The sequence below is a fragment of the Canis lupus genome, chromosome 20 (assembly GCF_003254725.2).
Source record: "Canis lupus dingo isolate Sandy chromosome 20, ASM325472v2, whole genome shotgun sequence".
NCBI classification, from domain to species: domain Eukaryota; kingdom Metazoa; phylum Chordata; class Mammalia; order Carnivora; family Canidae; genus Canis; species Canis lupus.
Window position 1 is genome coordinate 38,880,871 of NC_064262.1, and position 20,327 is coordinate 38,901,197.

General features: G+C 36.2%; 1 protein-coding gene across 11 annotated transcripts in view; it reads right to left on the reverse strand.

The window, feature by feature from the left end:
• Positions 1 to 20,327, reverse strand: part of DOCK3 (dedicator of cytokinesis 3) — a 508,844-nt gene that overhangs the window by 418,664 nt on the left and 69,853 nt on the right. For all 11 annotated transcript variants that reach the window (XM_035702455.2, XM_035702450.2, XM_025456001.3 and 8 more), the window contains one exon: positions 11,772 to 11,855. In XM_035702455.2, coding sequence (XP_035558348.2) covers positions 11,772 to 11,855 — 84 coding nt within the window. Of the gene's footprint in view, positions 1 to 11,771; positions 11,856 to 20,327 lie in introns of those variants that run through there.

Sequence of the window (20,327 nt, forward strand, 5' to 3'; positions counted from 1 at the left end):
TCTGTTTAGTTCTGTTTATAAATGGAATGTTGTGGAGATGACCCTTCCTTGCGCCACCTGGTTCCCCTCCCCTTTTCCCCTGTCTTGGCACTCATGGAAACAGGACCAGTAAGGGACCTTCAATTAAAAAAAACCAACAACACACACAAAATAAATAAATAAATAAATAAATAAATAAATAATAAATAAATAAATAAATAAATAAATAAAATAAATTCTAGTTAACATATAATGTAATTTTGGTTTCAGAAGTAGAATTTAGTGATTTAATATTTACATATAATATCCAGAGCTCATCACAAGTGCCCTCTTTAATACCCATCACCATTTACCCCATTCCCCTGCCCACCTCCCCTCCAGCAACCCTCAGTTTGTTCTCTATAGTTAAGAATCTCTTATGATTTGCCTCCTTCTTTTTTTTCCTTCTTTCCCCTTTGTTCTTTGTTTTGTTTCTTAAATTCCACATTTGAGTGAACCTTTCTCTGACTTATTTCTCTTAGCATTATATTCTCTAACTCCATCCGCATCATTACAAATGGCAAGATTTCATTCTTTTTGATGGCTGAGTAATATTTGATTTTATACAGATATCACATCTTTATTCATCAGTTGATGGACATTTGGGCTCTTCCCATATTTTGGCTATTGTTGATAATGTTGCTATAAACATTGGGGTGCATGTGCCCCTTCAAATAAGTGTATTTGTATCCTTTGGGTAAATACCTAGTAGTGCAATTGCTGGGTCATAGGTAGTTCTGTTTTTGTTTTGTTTTGTTTTTAAAAGATAAACATTTTATTTCAATAGCTTCACCAAAAATGTTATTCCTCCTTTTTGTTTTTGTCTTTTTTTTTTCAAAGATTGTATTTATTTATTCATGAGAGACACACAGAGAGAGGCAGAGACATAGGCAGACGGAGAAGCAGGGAGCCTGATGTGGGACTCAATCCCAGGATCCCAGGATCATGACCTGAGCCGAAGGCAGATGCTCAACTGCTGAGCTCCCCAGGTGTCCGGTAGTTCTGTTTTTAACTTTTTGAGGAACCTCCATATTTTCCAAAATGGCTACACCAGTTGGCATTCCCACCAACAATTTAAGAGGATTTACATTTCTCCACATCCTCACCAACATCTTTTATTTCCTGACTTGCTAATTTTAGCCATTCTGATGAGTGTGAGGTAGCATCTCAGTATAGTTTTGATTTGTATTTCCCTAATGATGAGTGATGCTGAACATCTTTTCATGTGTCTTTTAGTCTTCTGTATATCTTCTTTGGAAAAATGTCTATTTGTGTCCATTTCTTTTTTTTTTTTTTTTAATTTTTTTTTTTTTTTTTTTTATGATAGTCACAGAGAGAGAGAGAGAGGCAGAGACACAGGCAGAGGGAGAAGCAGGCTCCATGCACCGGGAGCCCGACGTGGGATTCGATCCCGGGTCTCCAGGATCGCGCCCTGGGCCAAAGACAGGCGCTAAACCGCTGCGCCACCCAGGGATCCCAATTTGTGTCCATTTCTTAACTGGATTATTTATTTTGGGGAGTGTTGAGTGTGTTATGTGGACAGCAACATGTAGAAGAATGAAACTGGACCACTTTCTTATACCATACACAAAATAAATTCAAAATGGATGAAAGACTTAAATGTGAGACAAGAAGCCATCAAAATCCTAGATGAGAACACAGGCAGCAACCTCTCTGACCTAGGCCTAGCAACTTCTTACTAGACACATCTCTGGAGGCAAGGGAAACAAAAGCAAAAATGAACTGTTAGAACTTCATCATTCTGCACAGTGTAGGAAACAATCAACAAAACTAAAAGGCAACCTACGGAATGGGCAAAGATATTTGCAAATGACATTATAGATAAAGGGTTAGTATTTAAAAGCTTAAGTTTTTAAATGCCATTAGAAAGTGGAAGCAAATACTAATCCAAAAAAGTACAATAGAAACTAATAAAGATGGTACCTAAACTTGGAGTCTCTTTATTTATTACATAATTTTTCAACAATACCTTCTTTCATTTCTATATATATAGATATAGATATAGATATAGATATATAGATATATATAGATATATAGATATATATATATCAAAGTTTACACTGGTTTGCAGATGCTGATACTGACTCTTAGTCTGAATATTATAGAAAGGCAAGATAAGAAAAGGAAAACCAGGGGCAGCCCAGGTGGCTCAGCAGTTTAGCGCCGCCTTCAGTCCAGGCATGATCCTGGAGACCCGGGATGGAGTTCCACGTTGGGCTCCCTGCACGGAGCCTGCTTCTCCCTCTGCCTATGTCTGTCTGTCTGTCTCTCTCTCTATCCCTCATGAATAAATAAAATCTTTAAAAAAAAAAAAAAAAGAAAAGGGGGATCCCTGGGTGGCACAGCAGTTTAGCGCCTGCCTTTGGCCCAGGGCACGATCCTGGAGACCCGGGATCGAATCCCACGTCAGGCTCCTGGTGTATGGAGCCTGCTTCTCCCTCTGCCTATGTCTCTGCCTCTCTCTCTCTCTGTGTGTGTGACTATCATAAATAAATAAAAAATAAAAAATAAAAAAAAGGAAATGGGTGATAAGTTTTAAAAAAAAAAGAAAAGGAAAACCAAATATTAAGCAAATGAAAAGTTGATACAAAATAGTCTTACTGGTTGGAATATGCATGAATCAAAAATTAGAAGAGGAAATCAGGAGATTTCTAGATGACTTATACTGGCTCACCTTGCCTATTCACTGATAGATTCACCTTGAGCAACATGAATACTGAATTAATTATTTCTTTTCTCCCTCTGCAAACAAAATAACTATTGTACATTTGGATTCATTCTAATCACAGAGAAACTAAAGAATTAATAAATATTTACATTACTTAGATCCCTTGGAATAAAAGATTATTTTTAAACTTTTTTTACAAGTTGCTTTTTCACACTTTAAAAAAGAAACCTGTTATTAAATATATATTATATATATATTATCGTATCTATAATATAATTTAAGAAAAAAATCAGATGTACACTCTCCAGCTTGGTAGTGGAAATTTTCTTACAGAAAAGCCAGCATCAACTTTAGGACTAAGGACAGCACAGGAATAGGCAGATAAGTCAAATCAGACTAAGACAATAAGAAAGGGGACAGAAGACAGAAATGTTCAAAGTAAAATGGAAGAAGGAATTGAGTAAGAAACCCATAGTAGGAATACCTACAAGACCCAAAGTCAAAGCACCCTATGGATCATGAATCTAGACAGTAAAACAAGGTATGAATAAGATGGCTTTGGAGAGCTATACGGGTAACAAATCAGCAAACAGACACAATGGGGATAAGTGACATGAGTCTTCCAGCACAAAGCATATGTCATAAGCAATAAATACTATCTCGGGAAGTATTCTCTAAGGAAGCCAGAGAATTTTACTACACACTGTCATTTATAAACATGAGCCCAGCAAGTGAATTTAAGTGGAATTCCTGGCTTGGAGGGAATGTAATAAAGACAGAGTACCTGCTTGAATTGGCTCTTGAAACAATTAGAATCTGGTATTATTTATGACAGGGAAAATGATGTTAACTAACCAACCAAAATCCAGTCTGAGGCCACCTGACTGCTCTCACAAAATAACTTCTAAATCAAAATTCTAAATTTAAATTCTAAGCCAAAACACAATGAGGTATTACCTCACATCTGTTAGGATCACTATCATCAAAAATACAAGAGATAACAAATGCTGACAAGGATGTAGAGAAAAGGAAACCCTGGTGCACTGTTAATGGAAATGTAAATTGGTACAGCTACTACAGAAAACAGTATGGAAGTTCCTCAAAAACTTAAAACTAGATTCTTTTTTCCATTGTTCATTGTAGCATTATTCACAACAGCTAAGACAAAGAAACCTAAGTGTCTATCAGTGGATGAATGGATAAAGAAAAGGTGATATGGGGATCCCTGGGTGGCGCAGCGGTTTGGCGCCTGCCTTTGGCCCAGGGCGCGATCCTGGAGACCCGGGATCGAATCCCACATCAGGCTCCCGGTGCATGGAGCCTGCTTCTCCCTCTGCCTGTGTCTCTGCCTCTCTCTCTCTCTCTCTCTGTGACTATCATAAATAAATAAAAATTAAAAAAAAAAAAAAAAAAGAAAAGGTGATGTGTGTGTGTGTATTTTATTTATTTATTTATTTAAATTATATACTTGTTAAATATATATGTCAAATATTAATTCTAGAAACCAAATAGTAATACAAGATACAGTGATAATATACTATATATGTATCAGCCATGAATTAATCATAGTAATAAAAACAAATACTAGGGATCCCTGGGTGGCGCAGCGGTTTAGCGCCTGCCTTTGGCCCAGGGCGCAATCCTGGAGACCCAGGATCGAATCCCACATCGGGCTCCCGGTGCATGGAGCCTGCTTCTCCCTCTGCCTGTGTCTCTGCCTCTCTTGCTCTCTCTGTGTGACTATCATAAATAAATAAAAATTAAAAAAAAAATACTAATTTAACTAACAGGATGATAAGTATATTGGAAGAATGTAAGAAGCATGTTTGTATATGTTTGGGATGGGAAAGGAGAACAGGGCTAAAATCTTATCTTCCACTGCAGAGTAAATACATAAGAATAAAATGGAAAAAATTAGGGGCGTCTGGGTGGCTCAGTCGGCTAAACATCTGCTTCTGGCTCAGGTCATGACCCCAGGACCCTGGGATTGAGCCATGCATGCATCAGACTTCCTGCTCTATGGGAAGTCTGCTTCTCCCTCTCTCTGACCCTCCCCACTGCTTGTGCTCTTGCTTTGTCTCTCTCAAATAAATAATCTTTTTTAAAAATTTGAAAAAATTAAGAAATAGAAATATAAACAAGTTATTTTTCATGTTGTTTTCTTTATTATTTTATTGCCTTTTTTTTTTTTACATTTTTCCAGCTTTACTGAGCTGTAATTAACATATAACTGTGTAAGTTTAAGGTGTACAACATTACACCTTTGATACACTTTGATTTGATACACATATATACTGGAAAATTATTACCTCCATAGAGCAGCTAGCTAACCCTTCCATCAAGTTACATAATTAGCATTTCCTTTTGTAGCGATGTTTGAGATCTACTCTTAGCAACTTTAAAATATATATTACAGAATTATTAACTGTAATCATCATGCTATATGTTAGATCCCAAAATTTATTTTCTTTGGTAGACATTTAGGATGTTATCAATTTTTTGCTCCTACACACAATGCTGTAGGTGTCTTCATATGCACATTTGCAGAAGTTTCTCCAGACTAATACATTCAAATATTTCCTACCATGGCCTAGATTTAGAAATAGATTTTGTATCATAATCCCATACACATGAAATTGAAGCAAATCTCACAAAGAAAAAAATCTATGATGCTACATGCAATTATGCCACCTACCAATTGACTACCCCTCAGGACCAATCTACCCTTGTCTATCCTGCTTTTTAATTCTGGAATTAAGTTCTATGATGGTTAATCCTATGTGTTACTCTGGCTGCACTACCTGCGTGCCCAGACACTGTTAAATATTATTCTGGGTGTGTATATGAGAGTTTCTGGATCATATTGACATTTTTTATTGGTAAACTGAGTAATAAAACAGATTGTCTTCCCCAATATGAGTGAGGCTCATCTCATCCAATTTACTGAAGGCTTGAATACTACAAATAGGTGGAATAAGAGAGATTTCACTTTCTTTGCCCGTTTTCAAGCTAGGACACTGGCCTCCTCCTGCCTTCAGGTTTGTACTCCAACTGAAACTTACACCATCAGCTCTCCTGGTTCTCAGGCCTTCTGACTCTGACTAGAACATTGGTTCACTTAAGTCTGTAGCCTGCCAACTCTAGATCCTGGGACTTCTTAGCCTCTATAACCATACAAACCAATTCCTTGTAATAAATTTATACATATGCTTATATATCTCCTACTGGTTTTTCTGGCAATCCTAGACTAATATAGAGCCTATCAACATTTCTTCTTTGCAAACTCACCCACATTAGGCTTTGTCAATAGAGTACTCATGTGACACGGCAAGCCCATAGCAGAAAGGAGTTTCCCTTCTTGGTTCCAGTGCACTCTTTTATTGTCAGCACCCTAGCCAGATGACCGGCATGTTGGAGGCCCAGCAGTGCTTATCTCAGCCACCTCCACAGACAAGCTATGGCTCTTAGGCTCTGGCATCTGAGGAACTGCACTTATGGACCAGCTCTGGCTCACTCATACCATTCCATAAGTTTTACTGCTACCCAGCAGGTTGTTGCTATTGGCCAGCTCTAACCCATGCCCTCCGGCAAGTTTCTTGACCACTGACAGGCCACATGTTCCTATGGCAGCCATGGCCTTTCCAAAAGGATCTGAATCTTTGCCTTGAGACAGGAGAGTGTTCTTTTAAATTAATTCCTTGCTTACTGACTTTTCCTCAGTAGTCACTGACTTTGGCACCTGTTACTTCTATAAATTTTTAATGTTTTTTTACCCCTTTTAGTAATTACTTTTTACCAGTTAACATTTATATTAAATATTCCCTATTCAAATTATTACTGTAAATAGATCATAACTGATATAGCAAAATATTCCTGATATTTTTTATTAATGTTGATAGTGAGCACTAAATGAAATTTGTAATCCACTAATGATTTGATGAGGATAGCTTTAAAAACACTTCTTTAAGGTATACACTTAGCCATTTAAATGCTAAATCATAGGATATGCACATCTAACATCACAAGATATCCCCATTATCCTCCATATAAGAATTCCCACTGAAAAATATCTGGGTCAACATCTGGATAGATCAGACTAATTTTATTCTCAAACTAGTATGTATAGACTTGTTCATCACTCTGATTGTAGCTTGCTATTCTTTGTTGACAAGACTGAGCATTTCTATGGAGTCCATAGTCATATTTTTGTTCATTTTTCTATTCACTTGTTATTTATTAGCATTGGTTTACATGAGTTCTTTTATATTATCCTTGTCATTTATATCGCAAAAAATTCCAGTTTGTAACTTGGTTTTTCATTAATCCATTTCATTGATGCATAATTTACATACAATATCATGCACAGACTGTGAATGTACCATTCTATAAGCTTTAACAAGTGTAATACACACATAACCCAGATTTCATCAAGACACGGAACTCTTCAATCATCCTGAAAGTTCCTTCATGCCTCTTTCCAGTCAATACTCTCCTAGGCAACCACTATTCTATCATCACAGATTTATAGTATTGCTTGTTCTTGAATTTCATATAAGTTGAATCATAGAGAATGTAATTTTTCATATCTGGTTCATTTGTTCAATGTATTTTTAGATATAACCATGTTGTTGCATCTTTATACTTCTCATAAAATTTACCAAGTCCTTTTATTTTTTAAATTTTTTACTGGTATGTAACATTCATAAATGTGAAAATCATTAGTCTACAGCTAAGTAAACTTGCAAAGAATATACAACTGTATGTCCACCACTCAGATAAGTAAAATAATAGCAGCATCCCAAATGCCACTCCTGTCTCTTTCAGTCATTAACATGCACACACTCTTAAATTGAAAGTGATACAGAAAGGAAAATGGATTGCTACTACAAATAACAATATCACAGATATAACTGTAGCAAAAGAAGCCAGATATAAGGGTGGTTATTTCAATATTCCGACAAATATCACCAGCTATATTAGTTTTACCTGATTCAGTACTTTATGTGTACAGGACCATAACGGCACGAACACTTACATCTGACTTCAATCAAGAGTGTATCTGTGAAACTGTGGAAGGAGCCTTGGTGTCCATCGAAAGATGAATGGATAAAGAAGATGTGGTTTATGTATACAATGGAATATTACTCAGCCATTAGAAACGACAAATACCCACCATTTGCTTCAACGTGGATGGAACTGGAGGGTATTATGCTGAGTGAAGTCAATCGGAGGAGGACAAAAATTATATGGTCTCATTCATTTGGGGAATATAAAAAATAGTGAAAGGGAGTAAAGGGGAAAGGAGAAAAAGTAAGTGGGAAATATCAGAAAGGGAGACAGAACATGAAAGACTCCTAACTCTGGGAAACAAACTAGGGGTGGTGGAAGGGGAGGTGGGCGGGGGGTGGGGGTGACTAGGTGGTGGGCACTGAGGTGGGCACTTGACAAGATGAGTACTGGGTGTTATTCTGTATGTTGACAAATTGAACACCAATAAAAAATAAATTTATTGAAAAAAAAAGAGTGTATCTGTGAGACTCATCTGTAATGCTGTACGTAATAATTCATTCACTTCCTTTTTGTGTCACATTCAATTGTATGAATATACCATCCTGCTGTTGATGAACATATATTTTTTCCAGGTTGGTTTGCAACAATTATGAATAAAGTGATCACTAACATCTTATACATGTATTTTGCTGTTGGATTTATACCTATGAATAGATATGTTAGATCATCAGGTATATGTACATTCAACTTTAGTTAATAATGCCAAATACTTTTCCAAACTGGTTACCCCATTTCCTCTCCCACCAGCAGTGTATGAAAGTAACAGTTGTTCTACACCTTACCAGCAGTTTAGTATTGCCAAAGTTTTGAATTTTAGTCATTCCAGTGGCTGTGTTGTGGTATCTCATTGTGGTTTTAATTTGTATTTCCCTGCTGAATGAAATTAAATACCTTTCCAAACTTTTTTTTTTAAGATTTTATTTATTTATTCATGAGAAACACAGAGAGAGAGAGGCAGAGACACAGGCAGAGGGAGAAGCAGGCTCTCCAAGGGAGCCGGATAAGGGACTCCATCCCCCGACCCAGGATCACGGCCTGAGCCAAAGGCAGACCTCAACCGCTGAGCCACCCAGGTGTCCCATCACCTTTCCAAATGTTTATGAGCCACTGGAATATGTTTTGTGAGGAGCCTAATCAAGCCTTCTGCTCGTTTCTATTGGAATATCTTATTTTTGATTTGTAATAGTTTAGATACTTTAAATACAAGTCCTTTGTGAAACATCTCTCTCGCCGTGACTTGCCTTTTTTCTCTCCTTCATGATGTCTTTTGAAAAGCAAAATTGAAAAGGTCAAGAAGAGTATTTTCCTATATCTCCTTCAAGGTACATTATGGTTTTACATTTCACATTTAGGTCTACCATCCATCTTAAAATGGTGTTTGGGACAAATGCTATGAGGTAGAGATCACAATTCATTGCTTTCAATATTGACACAATAACACTTACTGAATGTGCTATCATTTTTTTATTCCAGGTGGTCCCGTATCATCTCTTGCAAAGGATATCATTTCCCCAGTGCACTGCAACTTTCACTTTTTTCATGTATCACTGATGATGATATACATGATGGTATGTTTCTGGCCCCTCTATTCTGTTTCATTTATTCTGTCTTTGCCCCAAAACCACAATGTCTTCATTTATAATAAGTCTTCATATCTGGTTGTATAAACCTTTCACTTTCTTGCCTTCTTCATGATTGTGTTGGCTATTTGTTACCTTTTGCATTTTCAAACGAATGATGGAATCGGCTGTTCAATATCCATAGGAAAAAAAAGAAAAAACCTGATGGATTTTGTTGGGATTGTATTAAACAAAGATCAATCTGGGAAGAACTGACATCTTTATGACAGTAAGTCTGTCAATCTAAATATGGTATATGTTTCCACTTATTTAGATTTTCCTTAATTTCTATCAACAATGTTTTTGTAGCTTTTAATGTAGATGTCTTGCATTTTTTATTAGATTTACTTCTAGGCATTTGATGTTTGTGATACTATATAAATAACCTTATTTCTTTAATTCTTTTTCTAGTACTTAGTTGCAAATAGATATAAAATAATGTATATTTAATATATTGATATTGTACCCATCATATTTTTAAGTTCCCATATTTATCCCCAGAGTTTTTTTAACAGAAACTATTGGATGTTCATATACACAATCATGTACAAATGATAGTTTCAATCTTATCTCTCCATTCTTTACGTATCTTATTTTTCTTACCACACTAGCTGGTACTGCCAGTATAATGTTCAACATATACAATGATACCAAGTCTCCTTGTCTCATTTTCAGATCTCAATGAGAAATCTTTCAATATTTTATAAATGAATAATGGTATTTGCTATAGACTTTTTATTAGACATCCTTTACCAGATTAAGAAAAATCCCTTCTATTATTTTGCCTAGAGATTTTATCATGAAAGGGTACTGATTTATATTTGTTTTAAGAAAATGTTAAATGACTGCTGCACAAGAGCTCCCTTTCCAGAAAAGTGCACTCCCAAATTTACATATTCCTGGGTCATGGTAGGTTATACTTACTTCCATATCCACCTTAACAGTAGGCAACTGGATCAGAGCTCCATTTACATGGCATTGTCTCCCCTATCCCCATGCTCATATAGCAACATTTCCATTCTGTTATGTAATTTTTATACATTTATTTTTTTATTGGTGTTCAATTTGCCAACATATAGAATAACACTCAGAGCTCATCCCGTCAAGTGTCCACCTCAGTGCCCGTCACCCAGTCACCCCCACACATCCCCACCTCCCCTTCCACCACCCCTAGTTCATTTCCAGAGTTAGGAGTCTTTCATGTTCTGTCTCCCTTTCTGATACCTCCCACTCATTTTTTTCTCCTTTCCCCTTTATTCCCTTTCACTATTTTTTATATTGCCCAAATGAATGAGACCATATAATTTTTGTCCTTCTCCGACTGACTTATTTCACTCAGCATAATACCCTCCAGTTCCATCCACGTTGAAGCAAATGGTGGGTATTTGTCGTTTCTAATGGCTGAGTAATATTCCATTGTATACATAAACCACATCTTCTTTATCCATTCATCTTTGGCCACAGTAACTTCTTACAAGATACATCCATTCTGTTATATAATTTGAGATGGCTTCTAGTCCTGCTGAACTGCCAGCCTAGGCTGCCCAGATACCCATGGTATCAATTTTGGTTTTGTCAATACTCTGATTTTATGTGATTTCTCCCTAACTTAATTTTTCCTATGTATCTTGTTGATCTGAGTGCATGATTTTTTTTTAAAGATTTATTTATTTTAGAGATGGAGAGAGAGTGAAGGGGAGGGGCAAAGAGTGAGGGAGAAAGAATCTTAAGTAGATTCTGTGCTGAGCCCAGAGCCCAACACAGGGATCAATCCCACAACCCTGAGATCACAACCTGAGCTGAGTCCAATAGTCAGATGCTTAACCAACTGCGCCACCCAGGTGCCCCTGAGTGCATGATTTTGAAAAATGTTACATTTTTATGTTATGTTTATGTTACATTGTTATGTCAATAATACATAGATGTTATGGCAGAAATAACTATATACATCACAGAAGAGGCTAATAGTCAAGCCAAACTTCATTTGAGCATATTTACTGCCTTGTTTTAATTATAACCGATCACATCCAGTCAAACAGAAACACACAAATGAACTAATTACAATTCAATTCTATTCAAATGCAGCTAAGCATGGGTGGAAGATTATTTGATTATAAAATTAATCATTTAACATAGTATGTAAAAATTACGTTCTGAGGGCCAACATTGAGTTATTTAATTGTTGCTATTAGATTAGAACCAAAATAGCCTACATTTATGATAAACATAGATTAGGAAGGATTTTATAACAATATATCATAATGTGGTCAATTATGCTTTCAAAATGATTGTTTATAATCTAAGATTACACAATAAATGTATATAATACTACCCAAAATTATCACTAATTGTGTACTATATAGGTCCATACTTACCTTCACATTTTTCAAGAATCTGAACTGTTTCTCCTATTTCTAAGACCAACCCTTGAGGGACAGATCCTCGAAAGCTGCATATCACTAGGAAAACAAAGGTAAACACACCAATTAGCATTTTTAAATACTGAGACAAGGTCAGTGTCACAGAAAATAATTACTAATTTTTCTTAAATACATACTTTCCCTTCTTCACTAATTCATCTTTCAAATACATAAGCTCCCTTCAATTCAGTCTATATTTTGAATAGTAATATAAAGTAGCTCAGTATATTGAAGGACATTTTAGCAAAATTACCCCATACCACACATGTGTATAAAAATGCTTCTGTAAGCAGAGTCTTTCTTTCCCTCAGCATAACTTGTGTTCACCTGTCCTTTTGGGGCAAATATGCTTCAATTATTTTTTTTTCCTATGTACATATATATATAGATTTATTTATAAAACCGGCCCCCCACCCCTGTTTCAATTATTTAAAAAGAAATTAACACTGGAGGCTTCTTATCTAATATAAACAGTTTTATATTATATTTGATTATGATTATAAAGATGATTATACTTTGAGAAACAAAGTCCCCATAATAAAAATATAAACAAAAATTTTTGCATCCATGTTCATCAGGGATATTGGTCTGTAATCCACGAAGGCAAAAGAAACAAAAGCAAAAATGAACTATTGGGACTTCATCAAGATAAGAAGCTTTTGCACAGCAAAGGATACAGTCAACAAAACTAAAAGACAGCCTACAGAATGGGAGAAGATATTTGCAAATGACATATCAGATAAAGGGCTAGTTTCCAAGATCTATAAAGAACTTATTAAACTCAACACCAAAGAAACAAACAATCCAATCATGAAATGGGCAAAAGACATGAAGAGAAATCTCACAGAGGAAGACATAGACATGGCCAACACGCACATGAGAAAATGCTCTGCATCACTTGCCATCAGGGAAATACAAATCAAAACCACAATGAGATACCACCTCATACCAGTGAGAATGGGGAAAATTAACAAGGCAGGAAACAACAAATGTTGGAGAGGATGCGGAGAAAAGGGAACCCTCTTACACTGTTGGAGGGAATGTGAACTGGTGCAGCCACTCTGGAAAACTGTGTGGAGGTTCCTCAAAGAGTTAAAAATAGACCTGCCCTACGACCCAGCAATTGCACTGTTGGGGATTTACCCCAAAGATACAAATGCAATGAAACGCCGGGACACCTGCACCCCGATGTTTATAGCAGCAATGGCCACGATAGCCAAACTGTGGAAGGAGCCTCGGTGTCCAACGAAAGAGGAATGGATAAAGAAGATGTGGTTTATATATACAATGGAATATTACTCAGCTATTAGAAATGACAAATACCCACCATTTGCTTCAACGTGGATGGAACTGGAGGGTATTATGCTGAGTGAAGTAAGTCAGTCGGAGAAGGACAAACATTATATGTTCTCATTCATTTGGGGAATATAAATAATAGTGAAAGGGAATATAAGGGAAGGGAGAAGAAATGTGTGGGAAATATCAGAAAGGGAGACAGAACGTAAAGACTGCTAACTCTGGGAAACGAACTAGGGGTGGTAGAAGGGGAGGAGGGCGGGGGGTGGGAGTGAATGGGTGACGGGCACTGGGGGTTATTCTGTATGTTAGTAAATAGAACACCAATAAAAAATAAATTAAAAATATATATATATAAACAAAAATTAATGAAATAAACAGCAAATGTACAAGAGAAAATCTATAGTATCAATCAAAATTCCGTATTTATTGCAGCATTATTTACAATAGCCAAGGTATAGAAGCAACTCAACTGTCAATTCATAGATGAGTAAAGAATATGTAGTGTATATGTATATACATGCATGTATATATGTAGTATGTCTGTATATATACATACACACAATGGAATATTACTCAACCATAAAAAAGATTGAAATCTTGCCATTTGTAACAACATGGATGGATCCAAAGGGTATAATGCTAAATGAGATAAGTCAGTCCAGAAAGATAATGCCATATAATTTCAATCTTATGTGGAATTTAGGAAACAAAACAAAGAAAGAAAAAAAAGATAAACAAAAAAGAAGAGACTCATGAATACAGAGAACTGCTGGTTGCCAAAGGGGAGGAGATGGATGGGAGATGGGTGAAAGAGGTGTAGGAGACTAAGAGTACACTTATCATGATGAGCATTGAGTAATGTATAGAATAGTTAAATCACTATATTGTATACCTGAAAATAACAGAACACTGTATATTATTATACTAGAATTAAAAATTGTTTTAAATTTCATCCCATGTCTTTTTTTTAGGAAAATGATAATTTTATTTCAAAATTTATATAAGAATGCAAAGAAACAAGAATAGCCTTGTCAATCTTGAAGGACTTATACTACTATATACCAAGTCTTATAATCTAAAATCAGTTCTTTGAATGGCTAGTGTCAAAAAGACAAGAAATAACAAGTGCTGATGAGGATGTGGAGAAAAGGAAACTTTCACGCACTGTTGATGGGAATGTAAATCAGTCCAACCACTGCAGAAAACAGTATGAAGACTCCTAAAAAAAACTTAAAATAAAATGGGATGTGACTCAGTAATTCCACTACTAGGTATTTACCCAAGGAAAATAAGAATATTAATTAGAAAAGATCACCAATAAAAAATAAATTTAAAAAAAACTGGTAACTCTCCTAGCATAAAACAAAACAAAACAAAAAGATATATGCACTCCTTTGTTGACTGTAGCATTATCTACAATAGCCAAGGTATGGAAGCAACCTAAGTGTCCATCGATAGATGAATGGACAAAGATGATGTGGTGTGTGTGTAATGGAATATGATTTATAAAAAAGAATGAAATCTTCCCATTCATTACAATATGGATGGACCTAGAGGGTATTATGTTAAGTGAAATAAGTCAAAAAGAAAAAGACAGGGATCCCTGGGTGGCTCAGCGGTTTGGCGCCTGCCTTTGGCAGGGGCGTGATCCTGGAGTCTCGGGATCGAGTCCCATATCAGGCTCCCTGCGTAGAGCCTGCTTCTCTCTCTGCCTGTGTCTCTGCCTCTCTCTCTCTGTGTGTCTCTCATGAATAAATAAAATATTTTTTTTAAAAAAAGACAAATACCGTATTATTTATGTGTGGAATCTAAAAAATAAAATGGACCCAAAAAAGTAGAAACAGACCCATTAATACAGAGAACTAATAGCTGCCAGGGATTGGTGAAATAGGCAAAATGAGTGAAGGGGAGTGGAAGGTACATGCTTCTAGTTATGGAATAAGTCACATGGATGAAAGGTACAGTATTAAGAATGTTAGTCAATGATACTACAATAATGTCATATGGTGACAGATGGTTAACTATACTTGTGATGAGCATAGCATAACCTACAGAACTGTTGAATCACTATGTTGTTCACCTAAATTTAATGTAATAGTGTGTGTCAACTACATTTCAGTGAAAAAAGATGCAAAAAAAGTGATAAACCCCTCATCAGAGTAACTCAAAACAAATAATTTCTATAAGAACATTCATAGCAGCTTTATTCACAATAGCCCAGAAATGGAAACAACCCAACTGGCCATCAATAAGTATAGATAAAATATGCCATATTCAAAAATACAGTATCACTTAGCCATAAAAAAATAAAGATCCACTGATACAAGTAATACATTGGACAAATATCACAATCATTATGCTGAATAAAAAAAGTTAAATGCAAAAGTGTACATACTACATAGTTCTATTTACAAAAAGATCTAGAACAGGCTAAATTAATCTAAGATAAATAAAATCAAAATGATTAGGTAGCACAAAAAGAATATTCTGGAAAGACAGAAATAGTGTATGACAATGAGTTACATAAGTATAGATTTTAGGCAAAACTGTACACCTAATTCAAAATATGGGAATTTTACCTCAAAATGGATCAAAGACAATATAAATGCTAAACTATAAAATTCTTAAAGAAAATATAAGAGTAAATCTTTATGACCTTAGTCAGTGCTTTCTCATATATGACACCAAAACTATAAACAAAAAAAGAAAGAATAAATTGAACTTCATTAGACTTAAAAACATTTGTGCTGCAAAGGATACCTTCAAGAAAATGAAAAAGAAAATCCAGGGAGGAATGTATGGGTAGCTCAGGGGTTAAGCATCTGCCTTCTGCTCAGGGCATGATCCCACAGGCAGGGATCAAGTCGTGCCCCCCCCCCCAACACTGGGCTCCCTGCAGGGGGCCTGCTTCTCCCTCTGCCTGTGTCTCTCTCATGAATAAATAAACAAAATCTTGGGGGATCCCTGGGTGGCTCAGCGGTTTGGCGCCTGCCTTCAGCCCAGGGCGTGATCCTGAAGACCTGGGATCGAGTCCCACATCGGGCTCTCTGCAGGGAGCCTGCTTCTCCCTCTGCCTGTGTCTCTGCTTCTCTCTCTGTATCTCTCATGAATAAATAAAATCTTTTAAAAAAAAGGGGGGGGGGGAAGAAAAGAAAACCCAGATAATGGTAGGAAATATTTGCAAATAATATATCTTACAAGGGATTTGCATCCAGAATATATAAAAGAACATTTACAATAAAAAATTAAAAATTGAAAAAGGATCAGAACAGGTATATCTCTAAGGAAGATATACAAGTAGCCAATAAAACATGAAAATGCGGGATCCCTGGGTGGCTCGGCAGTTTAGTGCCTGCCTTCAGCCCAGGATCCAGTCCTGCATCGGGCTCCCTGCATGGAGCCTGCTTCTCCCTCTGCCTGTGTCTCTGCCTCTCTCTCTCTCTCTCTGTCTCTCATGAATAAACAAATAAAATCTCTTAAAAGAATGAAAATGCTCCGATTCACTTATTTCACTCAAAATAATACCGACCAGTTCCACTCATATGTGGAATATAAGAAACAGTGCAGAGGATCCTAGGGGAAGGGAGGGAAAACTGAGAAGTCATCAAAGAGGGAGAAAAACCATGAGAGACTCTTAATTATAGCAAACAAACTGAAAGTTGCTGGAGGGGAGGTGGGTAGGGAGATGGGGTAATTGGGTGATGTGATGAGCACTGGGTATTATACGCAACTGAAGAATTAGTGAACACAACATCTGAAACTAATAATGTGCTATATGTGGCTAATTGAATTTGAATTAAAAAAGAAAAAAACATGAAAATGTTCAACATCATTAGTCATTAGTGAAATGCTAATCAAAACCATGAGATGCCATTTCATACCCACTACAATGGCTATAATCAAAAAGACTGACAATAAAACTGAGGGATGTATTGCTGGTAGAAATGTAAAATAGTACAGCTGCTGTAGAAAATCGTTTGGCAGTTCCTCAAAAAGTTAAACATATAATTATCACATGATCCAGCATTTCCACTCCTACATATATACCCCAAGAGAACTGAAAACATTTACTCATACAAAAAGTTATCCACAAAGGATCATAACACAACTTGTAATAGACAAAAGTGGAAACAGACCATATATCCATCAAATAATTGACGGGATAAACAAAATGTGGTATATCCATACAATAGAATATGATCATGCATAAAAAGAAGGAAGTACTAATATATACTAGTGTATGGATGAACCTGAAAACCTATGCTAGGGCAGCCCAGGTGGCTCAGCAGTTTAGCACTGCCTTCAGCCCAGGGCATGACCATGGAGACCCGGGATCGAGTCCCACGTCAGGCTCCCTACATGGAGCCTGCTTCTCCCTCTGCCTGTGTCTCTGCCCCTCTCTCTCTCTCTCTCTCTCTCTCTCTCTCTCTCTGTGAGTCTCTCAAAAAAAAAAAAAAAAACCCTACGCTAAGTTAAAGCAACTGGACACAGGGACGCCTGGGTGGCTCAGCGGTTGAGCGTCTGCCTTCAGCTCAGGGTGTGATCCCAGTCTGGGGATAGAGAGTCCCATATCGGGCACCCTTGGAGAGTCTGCTTCTCCCTCTGCCTATATCTCTGCCTCTCTCTCTGTGTCTCTCATGAATAAATAAATAAAATCTTTTAAAAAAAAGAAACTAGACACAAAAAACCACATATTGCATGATTCCATTCATATGGAATGTCCAGAATAGGCAAATCCCATGGACATAGAAAGTAGGCTAGTAACCGTGATTTTCTTGGACAGGAGAGAAAAATGTGGAGTGATTGTCATTGGGTACAGGGATTCTTTATGGAGTGATGAAAATATTCTGGAATATGATAGTGATAACAGTTATTCAACCTTCTAAATACATTAAAACCACTGAATTATATACCCTTATTTTTTAAGGATTTTTATTTATTTGAGAGAAAGAGAGAAATGGAGAGAGAACACATAAGCGGGGGTGGGAGCAGAAACAAGACTCCCCACTGAGCAGAGAGCCCAATGCAGGGCTTGATCTCAGGACCCTGAGATCTGAGCCAAAGGCAGCCTCTCAACCAACTAAGCCACCCAGGCATCCCTGTATATCTTTTTTAAAAGGCAAAGAAATCCTAGCGGCTTCCCTTGATTTTTTGTTTTGTTTTGTTTTTTGTTTTTTTTTTTTTTGTTTTTTGTTTTTTTTTTGCTTCCCTTGATTCATGAGTCAACATGTGTTACTGATCCTGCTCCGTTATATTCAAGAAGTGAATTCCAAGTCTGAAGTGACTGAACAAATGGAGTCAACACTAACTCAGTACCATGTGATGTGGAAGCTACTAAGATGTGTTATGACTGATGTAGTGAAAATATACACGGACAGAAAATAACTTGGACCAGTTTACAAAGCTTGTAAAAACATGTAAGATGTTTAAAATCTATGGTTATTCAATATTTGATTCATTAGCAAATACTCTGTAGAAATTATATGACTATTTCATGTGTTATTCTGCATCAGTCAACAAAGAACTTCATCTGCTCTCATGAACTTGATCAGCTTCACTTCTGTGAATTTTTATAAGAAACAGAAAGCAAGTATCCTGACTTGCTCAAGTGCACAGTAGCAAGATGACTTAGTAGTGCTCAAGTTTTATTGTAACTTTATCGCACTTCAAGCTGTGGCTGAAATTTTTGTGAAAACTTCCCTCATCCACTATTTTTTAAACATTTTATTTAAAAAAAAATCTCTAGGGCAGCCTCGGTGGCGCAGCGGTTTAGCACCGCCTGCAGCCCGGGGTATGATCCTGGAGATTCGGGATCGAGTCCCACGTCAGGCTTCCTGCATGGAGCCTGCTTCTCCCTCTGCCTGTGTCTCTGCCTCTCTCTCACTCTCTCTGAATAAATAAATAAATAAATATTTTTTAAAAATAAATAAATAAATATAAATAAATAAATTTTAAAAATCTCTACACCCAATGTGGTAGTTGAACTCACACCCCAAGATCAAGAGTCACATGCTCCACTGACTGAATCAGCCAGGTACCCCTTCCCTCATCCACTATTACTGTCAAATAATAAATGGTTTTGGAAATTAGTTTTTGATTCAGTCTTGATAAGGCTTCTTAATGAATGCAACTTAAAACTGCACTTATTTGTGAAGCATATCTATATTAAAGATATTCTGATGCCAACTCAAATCACAACTAATGTTAAACTGCTTTCCAAACTTCTCATACTTTCAAAAGTTAAAAAAAGAAACAATATCTCCACCATTCTAAACCAAATTTGGATTACACACACATTTTTGTACTCAAAATACAGTTCCTGTAGGGTTTTTTTAAACTTCAATGCAACTACAAAGGAAATTTCCATATTTCAAAATCCATATAATGGTCAACTGAGGAACTTCCACCTGACCATCAGTTGGAAGTACTCTAATCTGCAATGTAATAACATGCTAAATGGCAAATAACAAGAGAAGATGCTAAACAAATTCCATAAATGCCTTCCAAATGATGCATAGTCTCAAATTAAAACATGTCTACAGACTGACATCAGTATTTGGCAATACTTGTCTGAAAAAGTATTTATAAAGATGAAAAATATAAAATCTCATTACAGGTCAGCATTAACAGATTAAGATTTGTGACTGATTTTGATTATAAGGAACATTAACACTAAAGACAATTAATCCAAAAAAAATTTTATTCTTATCATTAGAGATATATTACCAAAAACATTGTGCTCAATTATTTTTAAATTTCATCAATAAAAACTGTGTGGAAATTTATTTACTTTCTTATTGCCTAAGTATATCTACAAAACATACATCAATTTTGCCTTTGTAGGCTAACAAAGTTAAAAATATTTTACTATCTGGTCCTTTAGAGGAAAAATTTGTCAACTCCTAGTCTGAAACAAAAATAGTTCCAATGTGTTGTGTATTTGTAGTATTCTGAAAAGTAAAATATGTGACAAAAGTAACACCAAGTATAGGAGGGAGGAATTTATAGTGTGTTGTGTGTTCACTGACTGCCTCCACTTTACGGTCACAGAGTAGTTTTTTTCCTCTTCACTAGCATATTTTAAAACTACATAACACATTTTTTAAATATATATATATATTTATATTAGAGATAGGGAGTGCAAAGAGGGGGAGGAGCAAAGGGAGAGGGACAAGCAGACTCCACACTGAGTGCAGAGCCCAACACAGGGCT